The 25,117-nt window shown below is 39.1% G+C and overlaps 1 protein-coding gene across 14 annotated transcripts in view; it reads left to right on the top strand.

The window, feature by feature from the left end:
- The first annotated feature begins 6 nt into the window (after positions 1-6).
- The window catches only part of KCNMA1 (potassium calcium-activated channel subfamily M alpha 1), a 410,464-nt gene continuing 385,353 nt past the window's right edge, over positions 7-25,117 (top strand). For 10 of the 14 annotated variants that reach the window (XM_031062173.1, XM_031062129.1, XM_031062158.1 and 7 more), the window contains exon 1: positions 7-268. In XM_031062173.1, the coding sequence (XP_030918033.1) occupies positions 17-268 (252 nt within the window). In that variant the 5' untranslated portion in view covers positions 7-16. The remainder of the gene's footprint in view (positions 269-25,117) is intronic. The other 4 variants (XM_031062145.1, XM_031062154.1, XM_031062175.1 and 1 more) reach the window with 1 other exon arrangement.

Below are 25,117 nucleotides of genomic sequence, written 5' to 3'. Positions count from 1 at the left end.
CGGCAGCGGCATTAGAATGAGTAACAATATCAACGCCAACAATCTCAACACAGACTCGTCCTCCTCCCCCGTCAATGTGCCCAAGATGGATGCGCTCATCATCCCGGTGACCATGGAGGTGCCCTGCGATAGCCGCGGACAGCGCATGTGGTGGGCTTTCCTCGCCTCATCCATGGTTACTTTCTTTGGGGGACTGTTTATCATCCTGCTGTGGAGGACCCTCAAGTACCTGTGGACTGTGTGCTGCCACTGCGGGGTCAAAAACAAGGTAACTCCCCCTTCCCTTCCCTTCCCTTCCCCTCCTGCTGCCGGTGGTGGTTTGGTGCGGTGGTGGTGCTGAGGAGGAGCAGGAGCCCAGCCTCGTAGAGCAGGACACCTGAGCGAGGTGGCTGAGGGCTGCTGATGGCAGTGTGCTGGCTGCTCTTGGCTTGGGGCTGCTGGGAGCTGCAACGTGGGCAGTGTAGCTGGAGAGTGAGGTGGTGGATGCAGTCCCGCGGCGCCTCCCCGTTCCCCCTTCTCGTTTTCGTCTGGTGGCACGAAAGTTACACCTGCTGTGCGACACAGCCTGTCCGAGAGGCACATGCTGGTGAAGTGGGACGGGGCAGATCTGAAGTTTATGTGCACCCTTGGGGCCGCATGCGATGGGGTGGGAACTTGCTTATCCTGATCTAAACTCAGTTGCCTTGTGGAATGAGAAACTTTGGCAAAACTGAAAGGGTCAATTTCTCACTCAAGTTAATATTTATAAAGCTAGTTCTGTTCCCTGAGAATGTTTGACATTTCTGTTTGTTAAATTAATTGTATCTATCTAGAAGTATGCTGTACATCTGAAAGTATTCTCTTAACCAAAGTGTGAAGTCTTTGAGGCAGCCTTTCTGCCCCTTTGATTTTTGCATATTTCCAGCTGGAAGAAAGCGTAGTGTGTGAAATAAGTTCAGTTTCTGCTTTGAAGGGTCTATTTTCAAACCAAAGCTAAGAACTTGCTCAAGTCCGGACTTATATTTTTGATTACGAAAAATGAGATCCAAAGTGTTACCACTCTGTATTGTGAAAGTGGATTTTGACAGACCCCAAAATAGACCAGCAACTGGAGTTTCTCCCCTTCCCTTTTCACATTTTTTGAATTACAAATGGAATAATATCTGCTTCAGTTATTCCTGGCACACAGACACCCACAAAAACACACACACCTTTTAATATATGGTTGCTAGGTTGCTGGTTTGCTTTGACGTACAGTGAGCTGTCTTCCCCTTTCTCCTGTGCCCTCCCCCCTAACACACAGCACATACACCAGCTCTGTGGAGGGCCCAGCATTTAGGGGAAACCAGGAACAAAGTCAGAGCATGAGAAGTTAATCTTTGTTGTGTAGTTTGGGTTGCCTAAATGAACCTCCAACATTCCAGTTGGGAGTTAAACTCTTACAGTGAGCTTGGCCTGTCCATGGAAGGAGTGATTGCTAAAGTTAAGGAATAAAAGCTTTTAAGTCAGCCTTAAGTGCTGAAGTGTCAGGAATTCTATCAGGCATCGCTACTTTTCTATAGGCTTTTTGTTTTCCATTCAAAACCAAACCTGAACTTTATCTTAGAGAGGTGCTAGCCAGATATGATGACACAGCTCTAATGAATTTGTGATAATAAGATACTATTTCCTACAGCAGTAAAAGGCAATTTTCAAGGAAGGGTGAGTAGTGAAGACTTAAGCTTTGGTTTTGTTGTGTATTTAGCATTTCTGCCTCCACGAATGGAGGCAGAATGAGACGAATCTACAAAGGCTCTCAGGGATCTTGATGAAAAAGAAAAATCTGTGTGTTATTACCTTGTTATTACCTCATGCTTCTTCCCTTGAGCGAGTAAAAAGTTAGAGGCTTGTACGCAGACTTCTAGGCATGGTTTCTCGATGGGTGCTGTTGGTCAGATAGTCCATTACTGGGACGCAGTCAGTTAAAGCAGATCAGTCATTTCTTAACCAGTACAGAAAGATATTTGCAAATTGTTTTTAAAACCTCTTGGGCTAAATGTGGCAGTTTAGTAATAGGCTTTGTTGAGGGGTTCAAACACTTCCAGTCCCAACAGTTTGATGTACTATGGCTATGGCAGGTTGTAAGATTTCAGTTATTTCATCTTTGAGACTGAAGTAGTTCCATGAATGTCATTCCCTGGGGCAGGAGGATAAAGGGCTCTGCAGGTAGGGGGAGATATATGTCTCCTTTTAGATCCTATGTGTTCCACTTAGAAGGATTTTCAAGACTCTGGCAATGAAGAACTTGCAAGGGCTGATCCTGCATTCCTTATACAATAAAATGGGGAATTGGAGGAATTCTGTGTGTGCAAGGACGTTAGTTATAACTAGTTATTGCAAAACACTTTTCTAGTATTCAGGGTATAAAGGCTAACTGAAGGAACTGGAATTATCTGAAACTTTGCTGTTATCAAGGACATATTTTGTTGCTTGCTGAGTTGGGAAAAGCTGCTGAGGCTGCTGGAGAGAGCTGTGAATGTGTATATATGCTGTGTTGACTCTATTGGGCCTGATATAAAAGCAGTTTTGGAAGAAGTAGCTCCTCCTACTGCAGGATTGAAGAAGTTTTCTGCATGTTAGGAGCTTTCCTTTCCTCTGCTGCCTCTTCGGCTGCTCCACAGGTTGCAGGGGAGTTGGGCTGTCCAGCATCGTCTCACTATCTACATAAGGAGCAGTGCCAGTGAGAGAGCTAAAAGAAATCTTCCTCATGTCTACTTTCTGTGGCCTCTTATTGAATAATTCACATATATATCTGAATAATTCAGAGTTACTGTGCTGACACTCATGTCTGTATCTGTTATTGCAAAGAACTGCAAAAAAGTTTCATTTTTTTTCTCCCTGCTGTATTCTAAGCATGACATTGTATTCCATGAATTTGTTGATGATTGTTTGGGATGTAATACTTTTTAACGACTATGTAGAAGGACTTAGAGTGTGGTTTGTTTGGAGTATCCCGCTCTTCAGCTCATTTAATTTAAAGCTGGAATTTAAAACCATGATATAAACAGTTTATTACTTTGTGATATGAAATTTCATTAATTTTTTTTTCACTTGGAGCTAAGAAAGTCAAGATACTTTAAGTCAAGAATATGAAAACAGCTAACAGAATCATCAGCATTGTCCCTTAAAATTCCGTATCTAATTTATGTAATTGTATATGAAGAGAACATGACTCTTAATCATGTACTAAAAATGGTTGTTGAAGTTTTAGGATTTTCATGCTCCATACTTGCTTTGTGAATTGGCATTAAAAAAAAAAAAACTGCCCAGAAAACATAAATCTTTACCTTTGTTTTCAGTTTCATGTCATGTGACAGTCATTACTATCAGAGCCCTTGCATTTCTTTATTTAATATGGTATATAATTTTAGATGCAATTTTCCAAAATTAGCTACAGTCTATTTGCAACCAGCCTTGAAAAATGCTGTTTTTCTTCTCAGTGTTTACATCTGCATTTTTAGTAGTGCTTAGATACTGCTAAAGAACTTGTCTGGTCACTGTTTGTTTTTTCTCCCTTGACCAACTATTTTCTGTTTGTGTTTGAAAAGTAGAATGTGAGATTAAACTTCATTGGGTTGGACACTGACATTAGTTGTTCTTGTTTGTGGTAACAGCAGAAAAATAAAATAAATATGCATGATAATGTACACAGAGGGGCTAAATGCATATTATACAATCTGTAGTTCTTTTGATTATATGGATCTGCCTCTACATTTTCTATGCTCCTGGAGGGCATTTTCTGCTGACATTATCTGTTATGACTTTGGACAAACTCTAAAACCATGAAGAAGAAGCAGTGGAATGAGAGAGCACAGGTTTGGGGCACAGTCAGCTCCTGTAGCTGGTCAATGCAGAATCAAATGGAATTTGTTTCCTTTTGAAGAATATGATACCAGACCCTTTATTGCTGCCCCTTGGTTCCCCAGTGAAGGGTACCTCTTACCTTATGTCATCGGGCTCTGGCAGGTAGAATAAATCCTTATTGTGATGCTTTCAGTGTTTTGGATGAGCTTTTCCTCCCCACAACCCAGGACTTGTACCAATATCAAATGAAATTATGATTACAGGTAGCAGTTGTTAGCCTGAACTTCCTAGCCCTAATAGTCCTCTTTGACCTTGGTCGACATATTTTTGAAATGTACTAAGTTACATGGTGCTTTTTACTCAGTAGAAACCAAGCAATGTTCCCATTTGTTTTGAACAGAAAAAAAAACTGGTTTTGCTGGAAATAAAATATTTGCAGAAGTCGTCTTTGAAAAGTTAAGAATTTCAACCCAGAATTCTAGAGCCTGAGAAAACTTGTAAGTGGAAAAATTTAAGTTGTCCATAGAACAAGCAGCATTCATTCCAAGCTGGCTCTGCTGTGGGCGAGGCTTGTTGGTTTCTGAGCAATACCTGCGTAGCATTTGAGGCGCGGTCTCTTGAGGCAAGTTGGAGTGTCCATTGGAGGACACGTGTGGACACACAGTGCAGGAGAGCCCTTCATTTCAATCTGTGCGTGGAATCGTCACCTTGACTCTCATGAGGATGAGCTGGGCAGCAGCATGTGGTGAACAACTGGGAGGCTCAGGGGATTAGCAGGACTGTAATGCATTTTGTGCTGGGTCACATGCACAGCCTGGCTCAGGCCTTCCTGTCCCATGGCTGTCAGGTGCTCTGCACACAATCCCTCCCTGACAGCCTCCCCAGACAGGTTGCCTGTTGAGAGGTGCTGCGGTGGAGAGGTCAAGGTCTGAGAGAAAAGGTGCTCGCAGGCCTTTGCAGGTGGCGTTTCTACGCGCAGAGATGGGCGCTGGTGTGGAGGGGTGTGTGCTGCTGCTTTCCATGCTCTGAAAAGGAAGGTACTTCTGGCTCTCTGGAGCCTAGGAAGGATTTCACGTTTTATAAACACATGCTAAAATAGGTTTCTGCATGCAGAAAAGAGAATGCATAGACTAGGATTTAACCCATAAACCAAACATTCTCAACCAAAATCATCATACTTATTTTTAAGGCTCTGCAACACATACATTTAAGGAGAACATCTGCATGCAAAAAGAACTTGAAAATCTCATGTTTGCAAATCTGTAAGTGCTGGTTGAAAACCATTAGATTTCACTTTTTCCCCCCAGTTTAGCTCAATAGAAGAAATGCCTGTAATAGCAAACAAAAAGCTTTTAAGTAACACTGATCCGTGTACTCAGTTTTGATGCATTGGGATTTCTGAATGCGGAATGAGGGCAGTTTACAGCCCCAGAGACAGAATCACTGAACATTTAGAGAGCACTAGCCCTAAGTATAATCTCTGCAGGGATGAGATCTAATGATTATAATTAAAACCAGCAATGATGGTACTTGTATGTCCTGTATTATTGAAAGAAAGTGGATTGTGAATCTCAGTCATTGAGTGTCCTTCTTGGGACAAGTCCTACAAAGAAGCTGTAATCTCTAGTCAGGTGCAGCACAGAGCAGCAGTCAAGCGTTCCTTCTGAGATTGCCTCTTCTGTGGGATCCAACTCAGAGGGACAAAAGCTTATATGAATTTCAGGGCTGGCTGGTGATGATTCCTCAGCAGGCTCAGGCTGTAGTTCAGCAGCAGCAAGGCATCCTGTAGTGTGAAGTTGGTAGGGCAGCAGTCGCTGGGGAGGTATAAACATGAAAATAACACTAGATGAAATTGGGGGACAGGGTATCCCTTTGGTTCTACTAAACATGCCTTGTCACGTTGCATAAAACTGTGTATATTTTACATGTATGAAAATTAGTGAATTATCAGAAGTCTGAGGAGGGCACAGTGAATGCAGCTTGTAGAGGTTTTCTAAGGGAAAGATAGCTGAAACATTTTGTGTGGGTGTTAATGGTTAAAAAATATTTTTCTCCTGCACATATGATTTTAGTGGCAAAAGGAAAGGAGCTATACTTTAAAAAGCTGTGTTTCTGTAATGGGTTTGTATGCTGCTACATGGCTGAAGGTTTAGAATCATAGAATAGCTTGACTTGGGAGGGAGCTGTAAGCATCACTGAATCTAGCTCCCTGCTCCTTGCAGGAATACAATGCCTGACTGGGAAGTGAGTGCAAAACTCTGTTAGATCACAAGACTACACTGGCATTTATGCAAAATTACACAGGGCTAAATACACCAGTTCCAAATTAGACCTCCTGGTTTGTCAGTGTGGGCACTTTGTCCGAGACACACAGGTCACCTTGGGTGACAGTGGAGGGTGGAAAAGCAGCAGGGTCTGAGTAAATGAGAAGGAATGATACCTCCCTTCAACGTCTGTCAGAGACATACTGGTCAGGAAGGGCCCATTTTGAATCCTGATGGTATTTATAGCCTGAGAATACATCGGGTTTGCATCTTTGAGAGGAACACTTCATTTCCATATATAGTATCCATGGTTCTGTGTAAATGAATGTGCTGCCACTGAAATGTGTTGAGTTCCTTTGCTTTGAGATGATATATTGCATGTATTTGTCTGTTTGAGAGGTACAGAAATGAGAGAGTTGTCCAGGGTCTGTTGAAATAAAGGGAAGCAGTCTTAATAACTTCAATGGCTTTGGACTCAGGCCTAGATGTTCACAGTGTTCTAGATGAAACAGATTTTTAAAAAAATAATATTCTAATGTTAACATTTTAAGCTTTTAAAAGCTTTTTTCTTTTATTGTAGCAAGTTGTATTTACTTGGTTTGTGGCCATTATGTCTGAGATTTCAACATTCGAAACATAATATTTAAAAGTCACATATGGATGTTTCCATTCCAGTCAAGAATTATGCCTTCTGCCAGGCTCCGCTGGGGAATCAAAAGTTGGGTGCTTGAAAGGCTGATAATAAGGGTGTCTCTCCTGCAAGCTCATGTGTGCAATGGTAAATATTGGCTCTTTTTTTAGAACTGCAGTAAGGGCACATTTAGTGGAACTGGCAGAGGTCCCTTGCCCCATGGATCACCTGCAGAACAGACACCTGTGCACGTGCAGCCCTGAGTCCTGGAAACCTTTTTGCATGTCCTGAGCTTCACTTACCTAAGTTAAATATCAGAACTGGTAACATAGAGTAGAGAAAATACCCTAAACTGGGATGCAGAAATGGGGAGGAGTGCTGTAACCTCATCAACAACTGCAGCGTCACACACACAACTGAACAGCTTACCACTGTAACTGTTAAATACAGGTCTACCATGTTGTTTTTGTATTGCTCTTTATATAATAAATTTATACTACAGTTTTGCTTCCCCTTTGTCCAAGAAAATCATGACTAAATATTTTTGCATTCTTGGGTATATTTCATTCATTTTTCATGGTATCTTTTACATTTTTATCTAATGCTTAGCTCTTTTTTTTTAACTAAAAAGGTGACTCACTTTTAATATGCTATACTATTATTATTAGTAGTAGGGAGATTAGCATTACTGGTGTTGGATTAATTTTCTATTTTAAGTACAGGAAAAACATTGATACAGATATGTCTAAAAAACCTGTTTGAAAATGGTGAGGTTAATATTGCAGAAATAAAGAGAAATGTATTAGAATGATTCTTTATTTAAGCATCTCATAAGTTTTCTAGTATAAACTCTGTTCAATTTATTTTAGCTGGGATTAAGCACAGATATTCTGTAGGACAGAAATTGGAATGGGGTACTGGGGTACTCTGTGACCTATGGTGGTCCTATTTGGTGCAGAGCACTTCAGGTGCTTCAAATAAGGTGAATCCTTTGGCTAGAAGTGATTTGACATCACTGTTTTTGAAAGTGAGTTTGTAGTTCAACAGGCAGAAGGTTTGTGATGTTCTTACACTTTCTAGGTTATCATACTAAAAGTATTGTTTCATAAAGAAGCTGACAAACTCCACTTGGGTTTTGAAGACTGAAGAACAAAAATCTCCTTTTTAGTCACAGGAACAGCTTAGGTAGGAGAAAATATTGCGGAGTCTGTCTGTATGCAGTGCAAACCTTTTTCCCCATGAGGGATCTTTTTAATGCTTTGATTATGCACTTTTGATAGATTGGTTTTGTTATATGGGAAGTTTTTCCAGCATTTGGTGTTAGTTTTCTTGTACTATATATATATGTACAATACACTTAGACCTAAAGGCTTCTGATTCTTGGGGACGACTGGCTTTATGTTTGCATTATTTTCATATTATTTAAGACTCAGATATAAGCTTCTTTTCTTTCACCCTTTATGGGTCTGGCTTCTGGTTTAAAGCCATACAAAATTTTACCTGACTAAATGCTGGTTTTCCTCCTTTGACACTGCCTTAGATGTGTAACTTCTGATGTCTTTTTGTGAGAAGAGCTGAATTTGTATTACAGCTCTCTTTTTCTTGAAAGAGGACAACACAAAAAACTTGACAGTTTTGATATTTGCAAAAATAAGTTTGGTTGCTTTGCTGGAATGTGTCCCTAGGATATGATAAAATTTTAATTTATAAAAGTGGAAAATGCTGTCCGACATGTGGAGCTTTAGCTCTGCCTGTATGATGTAAGTGATCAAGTTTTAATGTTAACCTGGATGATATGTACAACAGGAAAACTGTGGTATCTCTGTGTTGCCAACTGAATGATTCTGGGAATGACAGAAAAAAGTGTTTGCTTTTTCTTATTTCCAATTTGTGGTATTATGTTTGTTATTAAGTTATGCATAATTTTAAAAGAAAACTTAGACAGCAGTTGTTTAGGTTAATATGTGGAACTTGCATCACTTGCACAAAATTGCTGTTTGGACATCAAAATTTCTATTTAAGATCTTAATAAGGTCTTAATCTGAATTGATTTGAGTCAGTTTCAGTTCATTTCAGAAAGAGGTATTGCTCTTGAAAACTTTTTTCTCTCTATAGATGTTTGTTCATTATTATTTTTTTAACGTTGACTTTACACATCATATTCTGGACTTGATTTGGGTTTACTTAATCCCCTGGCTTCTCTGTATATAAATAGGGGAAGGTAGTCAAGTGTTTGTAAAGTTATGCATTGTTTTAAAGCTCCATAAAGCAATACTGTCTCTTGCATTAACATCTAATAGTCTTAATTTTCATTTTCTTTTAGCTAAGAGGTTGATACATACCCAGTAATAAAAAAATATATATTTTGAGCTGATTTCTCTTGGAAATAACTATAATAAAAACTAGGTTAAAAATAATTTTTCATGCTCTTATTTAAAAAATGTTATCATTTCTGTGGCTATAGTTGCTTTAATAAAACTGTATACAAACTTTTGTCTTTATTGACTGTCCATGTGATTCTTTGGGTTTTGTGTTCTTTACACTTTTCTTTTTTACTTTTTTAAACAACAGAGCTGACACAGAATGTCTGTGTTTTTTATACACAAATAAATAGAATAAGCAGTTTTGACAATTTCTGCTTGCAGCAGCTGAAGGGTATTGCAGAAGGGGTTCCAGACTTGCATCAGGTGGAGCAAGAAAGCAAACCTGCTGAGTTACTAATTGTTAAAATCCTTCATTAATGATCATCCAGGGTGTAGCTGAGTCTTGTTGAGAGGAGGGTCACATTGCAAAGCGAGTTGATTTAAGGAGTGTGGGTGGGTGTGTTGGAGGTGACTGGGTGATTGACAGAGCTCCAGACTGTCATCCAGCCTTTAGCTGTGCTGCTCCTGAATGCTCTGAAATGTAGGGGCATTTCAGCTTGGTTTGGATCATAGCTGATTGCATGATTATTTCTGTGAAGGTGCCCAAGCTGCATTTTGCAGTGTTTGCATCTATTTTATGATTTGCTATGAAGGTAATGTAAACCATACCTCATTTGATCTAATGCCTGTTGAAGTTAAGTTACATCACTTACAACTTTTTTTAAACAGAAATTTAATCTGTCAGAGCAAGTGAAGTGTTTTGTTGCAGCAAAATGTTTTTATTTAATCTTCTAGTACTGGGCTTACTATCTTGAGATGCAGACTTCAATACTGTGAGACTTGCTGCAAGGTGTACATGAGCTGTGTTGACTGGTAGGTAGTGGTAAACCTAAACCTTTCTATGTGTTTTGAGGCCTTTTCACTGAGTAGAAATGCTTTAATAGGTAAAAATTGAATGCTGAAAGGTTTAAAAAGAGAGGTTGTTCCATTATTGCCATGCTAAATATTGATCTCATGGTGTCCTTTGCAGGACAGGGCTTTGTTGACTGGAGCATGTAGCTAGATAACTTTTGAAAGTAAGCTCCAGCTTTCCCAGCATGGTTAGGTGAATTCCCTTCAGGTGAGACTGTGTTGGAAATGAGCTCCATCAGCACACCTGATCTGCTCCTCCTGTTCATGGGCCTGGAGTCCCTGCAGCTGGGTTGAATTAGTCTTGTGGGTATAAATGCTGAAGTGCATGTATAGGTTCTTCACCCCTTTAATTATATTGATGGCGGATCGTGAATGCCTGGCTTTACATTGTCAGTTTATTTGGGTTAGTTGGGCTGCTTGCTACTAATTTGTAAGACCATCAAGTTAAAGTATTAGATGATTAAAGCCACTGAGATTTGCTCGGTTGGTTGGTCAGAGTACAGTGTTAGCACCAAGCTTGTGGGCTCAATCCCTGTATGGGCCATTCACTGAAGAGTTGGACTCAGTGATCCCTGCTGGGTTCATCCCAACTCCGAACATCTGTGATTCATTCTTTCTTTTAAACAAGCACTAACCCTTACAAATCAATTATTTTAAATTTAAAAAAAACTTTAATTCAATGTAGCTCTTTTAGCAAATGCTACATTTATAGAAGATATTTTAAAAAATAATCATTATAGTCTGCAGAATTTAATTTTAGATTGTTTCTGTTTGTCCTCTGGCTTCAGGCATTTGATTAGATTATGTAGTCGAGTTAGCATCTCACTGGACTTCTGAAGGTGAAAACCTAAGATTCTTGTTTAGCTGTGAGCTAAAACTTTGTGCAAATGCTTTAATATCAGAGATGCAGTGCATCTGCTATGGAGACAGACTTTGGAGAATTGTAATCTCTTACAGGTGATGCAAGCTGGTTTGTGTTTTGTATCGATACATTTTAAGTAAAACTAATTCCTGTGCTGTGTGTCAGTGCTTCTGTATCATTGAAGTTCTGTTTAGAGGGCTAAAAAGCTTAAGTTTTTTGTAGCATTTTATGCAAGTGGGAAAATTCATTACTAGAGCTCCAGGATATGGTTGTGAAACATTCCACCCTGTATAAGGAGCATTGTGCCTTCAGAATTTGACTTAGCAATTTAGAAGATCTGAACTATTTTTCTGTTGCAGTATGCTGAGGCCAGCTGGTTTTGCTGGCTTAGTTGTGCCAGATCCTCTTACCAGCTTTGACCAAGGGGTAATGCTCTGCCCCATGCATCTTATGCTGTAAAAGCAGATAATAAGGAGAAAGCCAGGAGAGGAGGAGGACTGTCGAAGAACTGGTTTGTCCCAGCCCATGTAAAGCAACCTAGTGATTAAGATAAGCAGATGATATAGTTAACATGCGTCCACTCACCTCTTTTGTTAAATTTATGAAGGGAATGTAGTTCATGAGTCCTTTAGGGCAGTTACTATTTTGAAGAGCTACAGGTAGTTATAAGTTGCTCTGCTGATCCAAGTTCCTGTGTAGATTTATTTTTTACATGAACAGAGAATAACAGGAATTAAAAAAAAAAAGCTTTAATTTGGATGGGATGAAATTTTACCTGTAGTATATTGAGGAATTTTTAAGGAGAGAAAAATAATGTGGTGGAGGGAATGAAGGCTGATGACAAGAAGGAGGGATTCTGTCTAGTTCAACAAGCAGTACATGATATTGACTTTATATGCAGATACTTGGAATATGCTTGCTTCATTGCCATTAAAAAAAAAATCAAACACAGTTTTTGAGTTCCCATACCCATGTTGGATTTAAAGAATAATGTTACTTTTAGGCTCTAGGAGGGTTCCCAGTTAAACATATGCTTGTTGGTTTTACTATTTTTAGCTTCTTTGAGCAGCACGTGTTCTCCTGAGATGCTTATTTGTGAATGTTGTATTCTGTTCTTAAAAGGAAAATCTCTCACTGTCTAGATTCTTTTTCTGTATCCAAGAAAGGAAAGGACCAGGGTTCTTGTCCATGCTTTACTTCTTGGAAGTCCTAGGAGACAGGGTAAATTAATTAAATCTAAAATGGATCCATCTGGTAGTGCTAGCAATGCCAGGGGAGAACAGGTGAAAGAATCTGAGCCAAAGAAAACATATAGTGCATTATATAACATGTCAGGTTCTTTGGGGCATACTGCTATCAGAAGGCTAATCTTGGTGTTAGGCTTTTTACTTTTTTTTAATCTTGTTTTTAAATCAGAGGGTTAAGGGGGTAGTTTGAAATGCTTTTTTTCTGTTCCATTGCTAAAAAATAACTTTTTTCATTATTAATAAAAGGCAAATGTATTTAGTCCAACATGTGAGAAACACACCATTCCCTTTATGGGTTTGTTTGAAAATAAATGGGTTGACAGTGTTTGAAACAAAAATGAACTCAGTTTCAGAAAAATCATTTATCTTTTAAATTTCGAAAGCTGTTAGGCAAAACAAAAATCAGGGGAGGTATGGTGCCAACTCAGTTTTGCCCCCAAATTTGTATAAGAAGAATACAAAATCTCTATGCAGCCTTTTTTGTTAGCAAAATTACCTTGTTTAAATTCTCAGCAATATTTTCAAGGTAGTGATTGCATCACTGGGAATAGGAATGTAAAAATGACTGTAAAAATTGAATTGTATTACCTGTTTTAGGAGGCATGAAAAGGTAAACAGTATAAATGCTGGGAAGAAGTGAATTAGATTAGAGAAGAAATGGCAGTGAGGAGATTAATGGAGGGTGTCTGCTCGCGGCTCCAGGTTTTGGTTTGGCAGGGCTCCTCAGCACACATTCCCATTTTATTATGGCACCACTCTGACATGATTTCTGTGTCACTGCCTGTGCTGTGGGGCGTGTGTCTGAGAGAAGGCTGCTGATGTGCAGTCTCTGGGGAAATGTGCAGGTGCCTGGCCCTTTTGGTGTGACTTTGGAACAAGTAGAGAAAGTAGGCCATAGAGCTTTTTGGGAGCTTAGTAGCTAGATCTTTATCCAGCTTAAAAAAAAAATCCATCTCATTATGTACCTTTAAGTCAAATTCCATCCTTGTCTATAATTTTTTTTAGCATTCTCTGTTCTTTTATTTCATGCTGCTTAAGTTTCACTTTGTTTTGTAGTTTAAAAATCCCAACAAACCTCTGTCACATGCAGGTTGGAAGGAGCATTCTTGTTTGTCTCACTTGAATTTGCATCTCTGAAACGGAAGGTTTTAGGTGGTTTGTGAGATTAACATAAATGTTTGTTGTCTTTTTGTAGCAGAGAGAATTTAATTCCATTTTTGATAAATGATTTTCAGGAAAATATACTTTTCCCCAAATTGGAGTACTTTCAAAACACTAATACAGTTTCAATAGCTAGGGGAAGGGCAAGGATGATGCAGGAGCAATTTTTTTTTTTTGGTCAGGTAAGAAATATTTTAGCTTTTAGTCTTATATTTTATTTTGTCTTGTAATGTCAAAACCAAAGGCAGTTAACAGCTTGATTCATGCTGCTTTGTCAGGAATCTTATTTTGACAAGTGTTTATAGTTTTCAGGAGTTGTTTCCATATTAGAAGTTAATTTGTTGATCTTAAAATTCTGTGTACGTCAGTTCTACTCTCTGCTGAGCTGTAGTATCTGAATGTTTCCATTTCTAGGGTATGGCTATATAAATATTCATGTAAAATACACATTTTATATATATAAATATGACCAAATCTGTTATGAAAAATTACACCAAAGTTTAGCTCTTTATACAATGTGCTCTTCTATTAGAGTGCATTAATTTAATTTTAATCCCTGTAATATATTGTGGATAGCATGCAAGAATAGGAGATTAAATATGCTTCTCATTTGTAGAAATATAATAAATTCTGCAAACCCCCTAAATCGGTTGATTGCATGACAAGTGATGTAGCTGCTAAATTACTGTAGAAACTGTGGTCAGCTATTTAATATGTTTCATTGGTTTTAATAATTCTTCTGTTTTCTTCTGTAACTGTAGATTTGTTAGGAATTTTGTGTGGTTTATTTGTGGAAGTAGCTATTTCAGCAGACACACTAGCACATTGGAACAGGCTTGCTCGCTGAGTGATGAGCCCTTGGGAAATTTAGCACAGCTTTTGAGCATTGGAATGAAAGAAAGAAGTGGCAAGCTGAGAGCAATACAGATCACAACTGGTCTGTAAGAAGACAGTGAAAAGAAAATGTTGAATATTATGTAATTTTTTAAGTGCCTGGTGCATTCATGCCTTTCTAGGCCATTGCTACACTGGGTTTTTTTTATCAGTGTGCCTGTTGTGTTGTGGAGTTCCCTGAACTCTTCAGTGCAGGGGTTTTGGACTTAGCATTTTAATGCTGTTTTCTTTTACCTCATCTGAAATCTATCCTCTCAATACAGACTGGGGTATACATGGACATAAGTTACATAGAGACTATAATTCCCTCTTTCCAAGTTTTTCTTTCTTCTGAAGTGACCATTATGATTTGGAGGCCTGTTGCTATATTGACTTAATTAATTCGTAGATCCTGGTTAGTGGCCAAATTTTGTCAAAACTGATTAGCAGAAGGCAGAGAAGGTTTGATAGAGGTTCTGTATGTTTACATGAGAAATACATTGGTGATATCTTAGACTATTCTGCTTTGCAGAGAGAGGTCTGAAATAGTTTTTTGCAATAGAGCAGGCTGATGTTCAATGTTACTGCACCTCTACAGTGTTGGCCGACTGAGCTGTAAAACATTAAATCACAATATAAATTTTCAGTCTCATTTTGAAGACTCAGGCTTTTTTTCTCCACAAGAGGATTAGGTATCTCACTTTCTTCCTGTACTGTCCTCCTTACGAGCCTAATGGGTACTTCCACAGCTAGGTCTGAATGAGACCAGGATTAGGCTTAGTCCAGGAAGGAGGTCTCTAGGTAGGAGCTGGTTGATCAGTGTAGCAGAAATAACCTGTGGCTTAGAGGAGCTCTGAACTCCTGGGCTTCTGTGGGTGGTGAGCTGGCTGAAGTGTGGCTTCAGCTGGAGCTGCCAGTGTGCAGCCTTGGTGAGCAGTCACACCCTAGCTATTGCTTAATTTATCCAGATAATTTTCTGATTACCTGGGTTCTATAATAATGTAGCTCTTTTAACCTGTTTGGAAGAAGCTTTTTTACTTCAGAACTTCAGTAGTAAACATTTATGCTATATGTACTTAAACTACAGCTCACTGATGGGATAATGCCTAAACCAGAAGTTTTCTGCTTTGTATTTTCCTAGTAGGAAATCAAGGTTGAGCAAATTCCTTTAGGCAGTGCTACGTAAAAACTTCTGGTAGGAATACCTGGAGTGGCTTTTATTTTTCAATAATTTTTTAGATATTAATCCACAAATCCTAGCATTCTCATAGCTCAGGTCTTTGTGTGTGGCATTTATGTAGTTGTACAGCCAAAACCATTCAGAAGACTTTATTTAGCACAAATTTAGTATTTCTTTTAATTTTTTAAATTTTTCATCTAAATTACAGTACTGTGATACATTGCATTAATAGATACCATATAAAAAGCTTTGCTGTATTGCTTTTGTTCAGGACTTTGTAGCAGTTTTATTTTTTCTGTTTTAGTGGCTAAATGCTTCGAGGAGTTATTCTCCAATGAAATACTTTTATCATCATAGACTTAAAATACTTATTTTTGTGCAGCTGAACATCAGTTTGTTTACCCAAATTTTTCCTCTTTTCACCCAGTGCTTTGTTCCTTTTGCAAAGAGCAGCTGTTCCACAACTTTGTATAAATACAATAAACTTTTAGTGTATTGTCTCTGTGTAATTTTGGATACATGTCATGCAGGGCTGGTGCATTCTTCAGTAATTCATTATGATATGCAGCTTAGTGTTTGTACACAGATCCCTCTGGTGTTCTAATGGTGCGTGGACGCTGGGGGTAAATGATAAATTCCAGGTAATGTATGAATCATATGGAAAAAAGTGAGATATGGTTGCAGGACTGGAGGATGGTGGCTGTGGGTATCCATCTAATCTTGGGTGCATCGTCCTTGGCAGCCTGCATATTACTTTGTCTGACGGATTGTAGGGCTTCTTATTTTTTTATTCCTTTAATTATTACTCAGTAAGGAACCTTCCTGACACTTTGCTATGAAGTTTTATCATAATGCAGACTTAAAATAAGTCTCAATATTACAACCATTTCCCCCACAGCCCCCCAGTGGAACTTCAGCTCTGTGTAGGTTTTGCTATAGGAGTCCTGTGGAGGCTCTCAATATCGAGCTCACCAGCTGTAGATCTTTCCTGGGAATTGGAAGTGAAGGAGTGTAATAGAGGTGTTTTCTCATTCCAGAAAAGAAATAACACCATGTATATTTACAAGGTTCTCACATTTTTTTAAATGCATCTAGCAAATATTCTCAGTCATATCAAATCTGAACTTGTACTTAAGTAATTTTATCTGATCAGGACTGAAGCACTTGTTCCATGATGTTCTGAGAACTCTCGGTTCGTATTGGAGGTACTGTCAGCTGAGGTTCTTAAAACAGTATGAAATTCTTAACTGCATAATTTATTACTGCTAGGGATACAAATGGGCCAGTGCCAAAGCCTGAATTTAGAATCCAGTCCAAGAATTCAATGTAAATGTAGCAAATGCTTGGCCAGAGCTGGGCCCTTTCCAGCGCTCCAGGTCCGAGGCCATTCATTGTCATCGGTGACATCTCAGCATTTCACTGTTTGCTGTTTAGTTCTGGAAGTACTGAAAGCCTCCCAACACCAGTCTGAGGAGGTTAATGAGTTTAAAAACCTAAGATTGCCAGGGATTTGTAATCCCTGGAGTAGACTTTTTCCAGAGATGAAATTTTCTCTTCATTTTAAGGAAAATCTTGGACTAACAGAAGTTTTCCACAGAGATTAAGAATTAATGAAGGAAAAAAAACCAATCCCCAAACAATTCACAGCCAAAAGTACTTTTGTGCCTTACAGGGCTGTTATTCTCTAGTACCAGAAATACTATTTTGTTTTTATCTACGTACAGATCCTGGGGGGTAATGGAAGATTACAAGATGCTTATATGATTATATTTTTTAAAAATTGTATATTAAGCTCTGATAATTTCCTAGGTTTGTATATTTTCCTTTAAAGGATCTTTTTATTGGAACAAAAAAAAAAGCGTCTCACAAGTTCAGGACAGATGTCTCCGATTTTGAGTAGCTATAATTAATTTCCCCTTTTTTAAAGTTTCAGAGAGTCCTTGCTAAGAAATGTCAAACAATACCTGCTTAATTAGTTGTTCTATGATCACTGTAAAATAGAGATCTAAACCAGCCACATGTAATGCAGCAGCAGTTGCTAAAATTTCAGTATGGTACATAGTAATAGGAAGCTAGAACTGGGCACGGTACGTCTCAGAAAAAATGTGTATGGATGTGAAGAACATCAGTCATCAGTTAAGTGGAGCATAGCAGTTGTGTATGAGCACATGGAAGCACTCCAGGAAAGAAAGAGGAACAAGAAATATTATACTTAACACAAATTTGGCTTTAGGTACTTAAAGGTGTTTACCCACAATGAAATTTCTGGCAAGAAGCTCAGAATTTAAAATAATCTCAAGCATAAATGCACACGTGTAATTACTGAGAGCTGTGAATGAACTTAGAAAAGAAGCAAATTCTGCATTTCATTGGAAAGTTGAGTATTGGAGACTGTGAGGATGAAAAATGTCAGACCACATAAGTGCCTACCAAACATTATTCAATTTTTCACCCACATTTATTCCTCATTCTCTTTGTGCCCCATAACTCTGCCTTTTCAGCTTCAGCGAAGGCCTCCTTTGTATTGCTCAAGTAAGATCACTTTCTTCTTTACTCTTGTGTGCTCTTCTGAATATGTGTATTGTGTAAATTTGTTCAGGAGGAGAGGGAGTGACAAAAACCCACCTGCCAGAAACTGAGATCCAGGGGCTGCACTTTAGCATCAGCTCATGGAAGTCACACAGGCCAAGATGTGCATATCCCACGTCCCACAAAATGGGGGGGGCGGTGCAGAAGTTGTGTGGAACTGGAGAATGCTCTAGCCTTGGTAAGGGAAAGTAGAATCCTGAATGGGCACAAGGAATGGCCTGCAAATACTCCTCAGGCTTCAGTAAACCCAACAATATCAGAAATTATGTTAGTCACAGGCCTGATTTATGGAAGGATAAATTGCTATATACAGAGAAATTCGTCACCTTTTGTTTTTGCTGCCTTCACAAGGAAGAGATTGAAACTTCAGCAGAAAAGGAGTGAAGAGTAGCAGCTATGAACCTTCATGGGGTTGAATGTTTGAATTCAAAATTCCTTGTTTAAAAGATGAGGAGCAGAGAAGGCAAAAAACCCCAGCAGGTACCATGTTGTTCAGGATGATGAATTGCAGTAAAGAGGGTGGGAGACTTGGATAGAAGTTGAAAGTTGGGATTGAAAAGTTGCTAGAAAAAAAGAACTCTTTTTACATTTGCTTGGTCAGTGTCCAGTACCCTCTTTTTATCCAGTGTAAATAGGAAAAGTTTGTGGCACATCACTATTGGTTTTGGTTTGTTGTCCAAACACTTATTTTGCTGACTTGAGTGGACAAAATCTAGCATTTTGTCCAAAGTCAAAATATTTCTCTCTGGTTTTAGAAAAACAGTACCTTAAACAGCTTGCCACTTGTGTTTCTTTGGAGCGTTTGAAGGCTAGTGGACTGCTGTGCAAGTTCCACTTTTTTAAGATGAGCCTCAGATACTAAAGGAAACAAATATTTGTCGTAAAATGAGCATAATCAAGTCCACAACAGGAACAAGAAGTTTATTTGGTAAAAATGGAAGATGAAATTATGTAATTGTTGTATGTCTCTTGGAAAAGCAGCTTTTTAAATGACACAACTTTGAAAGGGCGACAGTACAAGGAGGATATTTTTTTAGTTTGAATTTGATGGAAGGGCTTCCTAAATACAAATGACCTATGTAAATTCCAAGCTAAAAGCATGAACAGAATTTCTTGGGTTTTTTTTCAAGCTTTATGGAAGAAGGTAAGAATCCAGTATGTCACAGAAAGCAGAGAAGCCTGTATGATGCCAGAGTGTGCTGCTGGTCCTATTTGCAGGCCTTGGCTTTACTAGATGATTGGGGTTTTAACAGAAGCAGGTAAGCTTGGCACAGCTGTGGTCCCACTCGGTAATACAAGCATCACAGTATCTTCTTTCCTGTTAATCATAAATGTCAATGCCTTTTACTTTGAAGTAAGGTAATTGAGAAGTCTGGTATGCCTTTTGATTCAAATATCACATTTTCTGGCAACTGCTGAGTTGGAAAGCTACATAACTTAAAGACTTTTCCATGTGAGATTTTCATCTATTTCTGTGCTCTGCCGCCTGTATCAGTTAAAATGATAAGCACAGAGTGAATGAAAATTAAGAGGTGACCCTTAATTAGGCACAGGCTTTAAGTCTTTAAAATCCATGGTCTAAGAAGTGAAAGATTATATACGTTAAAAGAAAAATTATGGTGCCATGGAAAAGAAGTAAAAAGGAGTGGAAGTTATGAAACCTGCCTTGTAGCCTTACTGTACGGAAATTCTCAGGTCCCAGTTTGGAGGCAGACACTGAAGCTGTAGAGGGATGAGATTTACACCTTAATGGCCCTGAGCATGTTTCTGAGTGAATCCCAGATGGCAGAAGTGTTCCTGGCTCCATATCCTTACATGGATATAAGCATGAGGTAAGTTTTTCCCCCTTACTTACCCCCTCTGAGCATGGAGTAAGTTTTAACTCTAGATCTGCAAGTGTCCTGAGCCTCCAGAAACCAGTCTGTTCAGCATGCCTGTGCACCCAGAGCAGCTGGCTAATATCAGTCTTCCCCCATTTCTCATTATAGTAATTCTGGTGTGGTGGCATCTGCTGTTCTTTGGAGACCAAAAGATAAAAAACTGCTAAAAACCTCTCATGTCCGTAGCCCCATGCAACACAGTCTTTGCATGTATGAAAATGGGTGCTTTTATTGAGATCCTTCCCAGCACAGTGTGCCTTCATGGATGAGTAGCTACAGCTTTTACCTAGATATTTGGTTTAAGTGGGATTGTAGAATGTTGTATTTATTTTTTTATTAATGTGTGAGATACTAGCAGCTACTAAATTTATAGTTATATCTAATTATTGGCTTATTTGTTGAGACATGCAAAAACCATACTCTGTCTGAGGCAGGAACTGAGTTGTGGCACTCAGTGTAACTTCAACTGTCTCTCCTCAGAAACTTCAGATGGGCTTTTTTGCATTCAGTCAGGCTGATAGTGCAGTGGGAAGCTGAAGCTGCTAAAGAAAATAGGGAGAAAATACAGTCTTGGAAGAGGTGGTAGTACTAAGTAGCTGAAAATGATCAAATTGAGAACTTGAGACATTTGGATACTACCTTTCCCTCTTCCTTAATAAGAAGATAATGGGTTAATCTCAATTAGAGTGAAGCCCTGAGACCACACACAGTTATATTGAGAAAATAAGAAATCTGAGTGCCTGGACTGGTATTTAATTTTTTAAAAACACAGCTACCTCAAATATGGATCAGCTCCAAAACTATGTAAGCATGTTTTGACCACAGTCCACTGGTGAGCAACATTCACTGTTGAAGGGAACTTCCACTTTATATGAACTGTAAAAAGCCTAAAGGCAGAGGTAGGGTGTTAATGGTTTTTCACCCCCTCTGGGAATGCAGTGCATTGGGCAGTGGGTTCTGCTGCAGCTGTGTGCAGCTCAGGGATTTGTCCCCGTGCCACTGCCCGTGTGACAGCTGGCACCGCCTGGGGGACGTGCCCTGTTCTCTGCTGTCATGGTGCAGCATGGACCAGGGGAAAACAGGTTGGATCTGTACCTGGGAAAGTGCAGTCTCAGTGTTGAAGACTTCTCAGAATGTAGGTGCAGCTGCAATGCAGAAACTCCTGGATTATGTGATTTATTGCTCAGAAGGCTGTTTGGTAATATAAGACCTAGCCAAAAAATTTAATCTCTTTAGGCCCATGTCTGATGATTGCATTTTGAATTCTTTGTTTTTGGAATGGCATCCAAACAATTCTGACAATGTCATTGCCATTATGTTTATCTGGTCTCCTCTCAGCTTTTAATTTAACTATTTTTCTAACTGAGTTTTGACTTTATAATTTCTGACATAGTTCTACAAAATGGATTGAATGTTGTCATTGTACTCTGATAAACTTGTCTGTGAAGGATAGCTTCTTTCCGGCTTTCAAGGGACCAAGGTCTATGGAATCTGCTCTCTTATTGGCATTGTTCAATATTTATTTCTGTATTCTTAATGGCATCTTAATTGGGCTTTTTGCCAGCTTTATGTAGGAAGGTAACAATTTATGGCAGACTTATGGCATTCTAGTAAATAAATTATAATGTTATTCCTATTACTTACCTTTTTATGATATTGGATACTCAGACTTAAGAGTTTACTGCAAAAACACAGAAGGATTTTCCTTGGCTCTGAACCATGTGCACCTTCTGTATTCGTAATTAACAACAGGGATAAAGTGCAAGTGGTGAATGTTGAGAGGACACGTGCAAGGCTGGCTTCTTTGTGATTTGCCATTTTGATACATTTACTTAGATTGTATTTTAAGTTCATGCCAATTCCTTCATGAAACACTTGCAGCCTGAAGGCTCAAAAATCTCTCTCTGCATGCAAGTCTTCTAAATGTCTAAATTCTGTATGAATATTCAACTTGTCTATCAACTTTTGCTTCTTGAGTATGATTTATGTAGGAGAAAGTGAAAACTTTCCAACTCTGCTTTACAGATTTTGTTGGCTATAATTTTCAAGTCTTAAAGCTGCCTCTGTTTGCATGTAATGAATTTACTGTACTTGGAAATCTATCCAGCATTGGAAGATGCCTTACTAAGTGCGTGTAAATAGGAATGTGAACCATAAAATTTTAGACAGGTCTTCAAGTAGACATAATCCTGTTTGCTTTTCTTGAGGTTGATTAAATTCTTGCAGGAAAAAGCATTGAGTGTGGATCTTGGTGTTTTGGAAGAGAATTCTTCATCTGTTCTTGCACTTGTAATGATGTTGTATATACTTGCATCTATGTGAAGATCTTAATATTGTAGGCACCAAAGCATATTAGACCGTCTTTGAAAACTCTTAGAATAAAGCCCTGGTTTTGTTGGAGGTAGATTTTCTTAACTTCAGGGAAGGAAACATAATGGTTTTTACCTTTGGTTTGGCTCCTCCTTGCCCTATTCCTGAGGCAGTTGTTGAAGCTGCCAAAAAGCACTGAGTCAGAGGTTTGCACTGACTAGTCTGCTGTCGATACAATATCACATTTGCTTTGCAGAAGTGCCAGCTTACAGAGTGGCATTTCCTGTTGGAGTGATCAGAAGAATGGCAGGAGACAGAATTTACACAGCTGTCTAATGAATATGCTAAAACGTTTTGAGTTATTTTAAAATGTGGCTCTGAAATTCCCCATTTAGCTTATGCAGTTGTGAGGAAATAAATGTAACTGCCTACAACGTGGTGAAACACTTCTGGAAGTTGCTTTTCCCAGCTGTACTACTACAAGGTCACTTGCTGAGCCTCTGCCTGAGGGGAGGGAGTAATTGGTGTCTATGCAAGGTTCATCTCACCCTGTTCTCTCTTTTAGTTACTCAGTGTTTTCTACTCTAAAATCCTTCCCATGTTATTCTTCCACCTGGATGACATAATTGCTCCTGTTGGAAAATGCCTGACTTGGAAAAGATGGCGCCATTGGTTCTGCTTCGTCTTGACAGGGTATATTGGGTGCTTTTGGCAGTTCTTTGGTGACTCTTAATGAGGTGAACTCCCCAGCAACCAGAGGCAAGTGCAGGGCAGAAGACCTGCATGGAGGCAGTATGTGGATGTTTAAATAAGGGGAGTCTGGTCAACCTCAGGGCTCTGCCAGTGGAAGAGAAGACAGTTTTTGGTGACATGGGCTGGAGTTGATGATGAAAGGCAGCAAAGGGGAAAGTGCAGTAGCTGAAACAAATAATACTGAGGATGCAGACTCTAGCACTGGTATTACTGAGGAGGAAAGTGCTGTAAGCCTGATTGTGAGGGAACAAAAAAGTGAATGCCAGTACCAAAGCTAATACGGATCTTCAGATTTTGCCAGGGTAGCAGGGCATGTGTGAATGGATGTGGGCAAAAGGGGAACAGGGATGTAATGCTGAGCAGGGAGGAGAGGGCTGAGTAATGGGGTGATTTTGCGGCTGTCATAACAAAAGATACACTGCATAAAGCTATGAAAACAAAGTTATTGGGTGATACAGTGCTGCTTTTTGCAATGTCTGTACAGCCTAATTCTACATGTACTGAATGATAAATGCTTGCATGCTTCATGGAGGTTCTTGTGTGATTCAGCTAAAGAATTCTGACCCAGAAGTTTGTCTAGGTACAAAGTATGAAATAACTAGTAGGAATTTGAATAAAGCCAATTTAGATATATTGGTTGTTTTATTCAATGCAAGGGGCATTTACAAAGTATATGAATGCATTTTATGCTTTAGAATTAATTGTTCAAGCTTTTGTATTATGTGTTCCAGAAAAAAGTCAAAATTGTGTAGACTTTTAATTTATATACAGAAAATCACTAGTGAGACTATTTATGTACATTTGATTATTAACACAAGAAAATAGCACTAGTTTATGTTTTCTTGAATTTGTCCTTATTTGTGTCTCACTTTTGCTTTCAGAATCTAATCTCACAAAAGTTGCAGAAGCAATAATCAAAAAATGAATTTTAAAATGATTAAAATTTATCAGGTTTCATGCATGAGTGTGCAAGCTGAGTAATTGGATAGCAGGGATAGAAGATGCTGTGTGATCTTGACTTGCTGCTTTGTGGGATATGCATCTGCTACAATATAAACTTGTCTTTTGTCTGTAAAATATACAGGTATTACAGGCAGACATTTTTTTCTTTTTTTTTTTCTGTATGTATCTGGCACTAGAATATATGCAGATGAAGCAGAGCTTTCTTAGTGCCAGCTAGGAAGAGACTTGCAATGTTCTGAGGATGTTCCTGTTTTTCTGTTGTGGTTTTGCATTTGATCATGTGCCATGTTGCACATACCTAGGCTCTCTATGTAAAATGGTTTGATGGGGCAGTGGTTGCATTCTGGGAAGGATAACCTGCAGCAGCTGAACGGGCAGTGGCAGCCAGGATTGAGGAGAGCTGCCAGTTTTCCATGGGTTGTGAGTACCCTGTTGTGTCAGAAGGCTCCTCTCACTTTCTCTGCCTCAGGACTGTTCCTGTGCCTGCTGATAGCAGGAGGGGGAGAAGAGGCATCTCAACAGGCTTGGAGCTAAAGCCATGCTGCCTCCACCTCCATCTGCCTTCAGTTGTCATAAATATTTCCTGTATGAATGCTGCCTCTTTGGTCCTATTCCTTGAATCTGAATGTAAACAAAATGTATGGGATGGACTAACAGCATTGAGGATTTCCTTGTCTACACAGTTGGAAAACCACATCCATTCTGGCATGAGCTGGAGGAAGCTCTGGGCTCACATCCTGATGAGGTTTGAGTAATTGGTTGGGAATTTATAGCCTCCTTCCTTATTATGCTTGAGGTGGATACTTGTTTTATCCCTCTTCCATTAGATCCCAGCCTGAGTCAGAGGGTATGCACAGAAATGCTGGCTGTGATTGGTTTTGGGAGACAGTGGGCTGTTGCAAGCTCTTGTTCCATTTCCTATGGAATATTTTTTTTGCATATTTTTCCAGTTGCAACCTATTATAGCTACAGGGGCGTGTGAGGTGTGGGTTTTGATTTATTTAACTGTGGTCATACTTCTGATGACTCTTCCACTGTCTGCAGTCACTGACACATTGACTCCTCTCCAAGGTGGAGGGGTTGCTCCTGGTGGTTTGTACAGCCCTAAAAGTGCTCCTTTTGTATATGCCTATGCATTCTCCTGTTTCAAAGGGATAATGCAATATGCAGCATACAGCATAATCATGTTGCTATTCCTGTGCCTCTTTTTAATTTGTAGATCAGTAATTTTGAGTATATAGGTGCAAACATAATGAGAAAATAAATTAACAGTAATAGGAAAGATGTGAGTTACTTATAAATAAATT

The sequence above is a fragment of the Geospiza fortis genome, unplaced genomic scaffold (assembly GCF_000277835.1).
Source record: "Geospiza fortis unplaced genomic scaffold, GeoFor_1.0 scaffold130, whole genome shotgun sequence".
NCBI classification, from domain to species: domain Eukaryota; kingdom Metazoa; phylum Chordata; class Aves; order Passeriformes; family Thraupidae; genus Geospiza; species Geospiza fortis.
The sequence above is the reverse complement of the archived record's forward strand: the minus strand, read 5'-3'. Positions and strand labels throughout refer to the sequence as shown.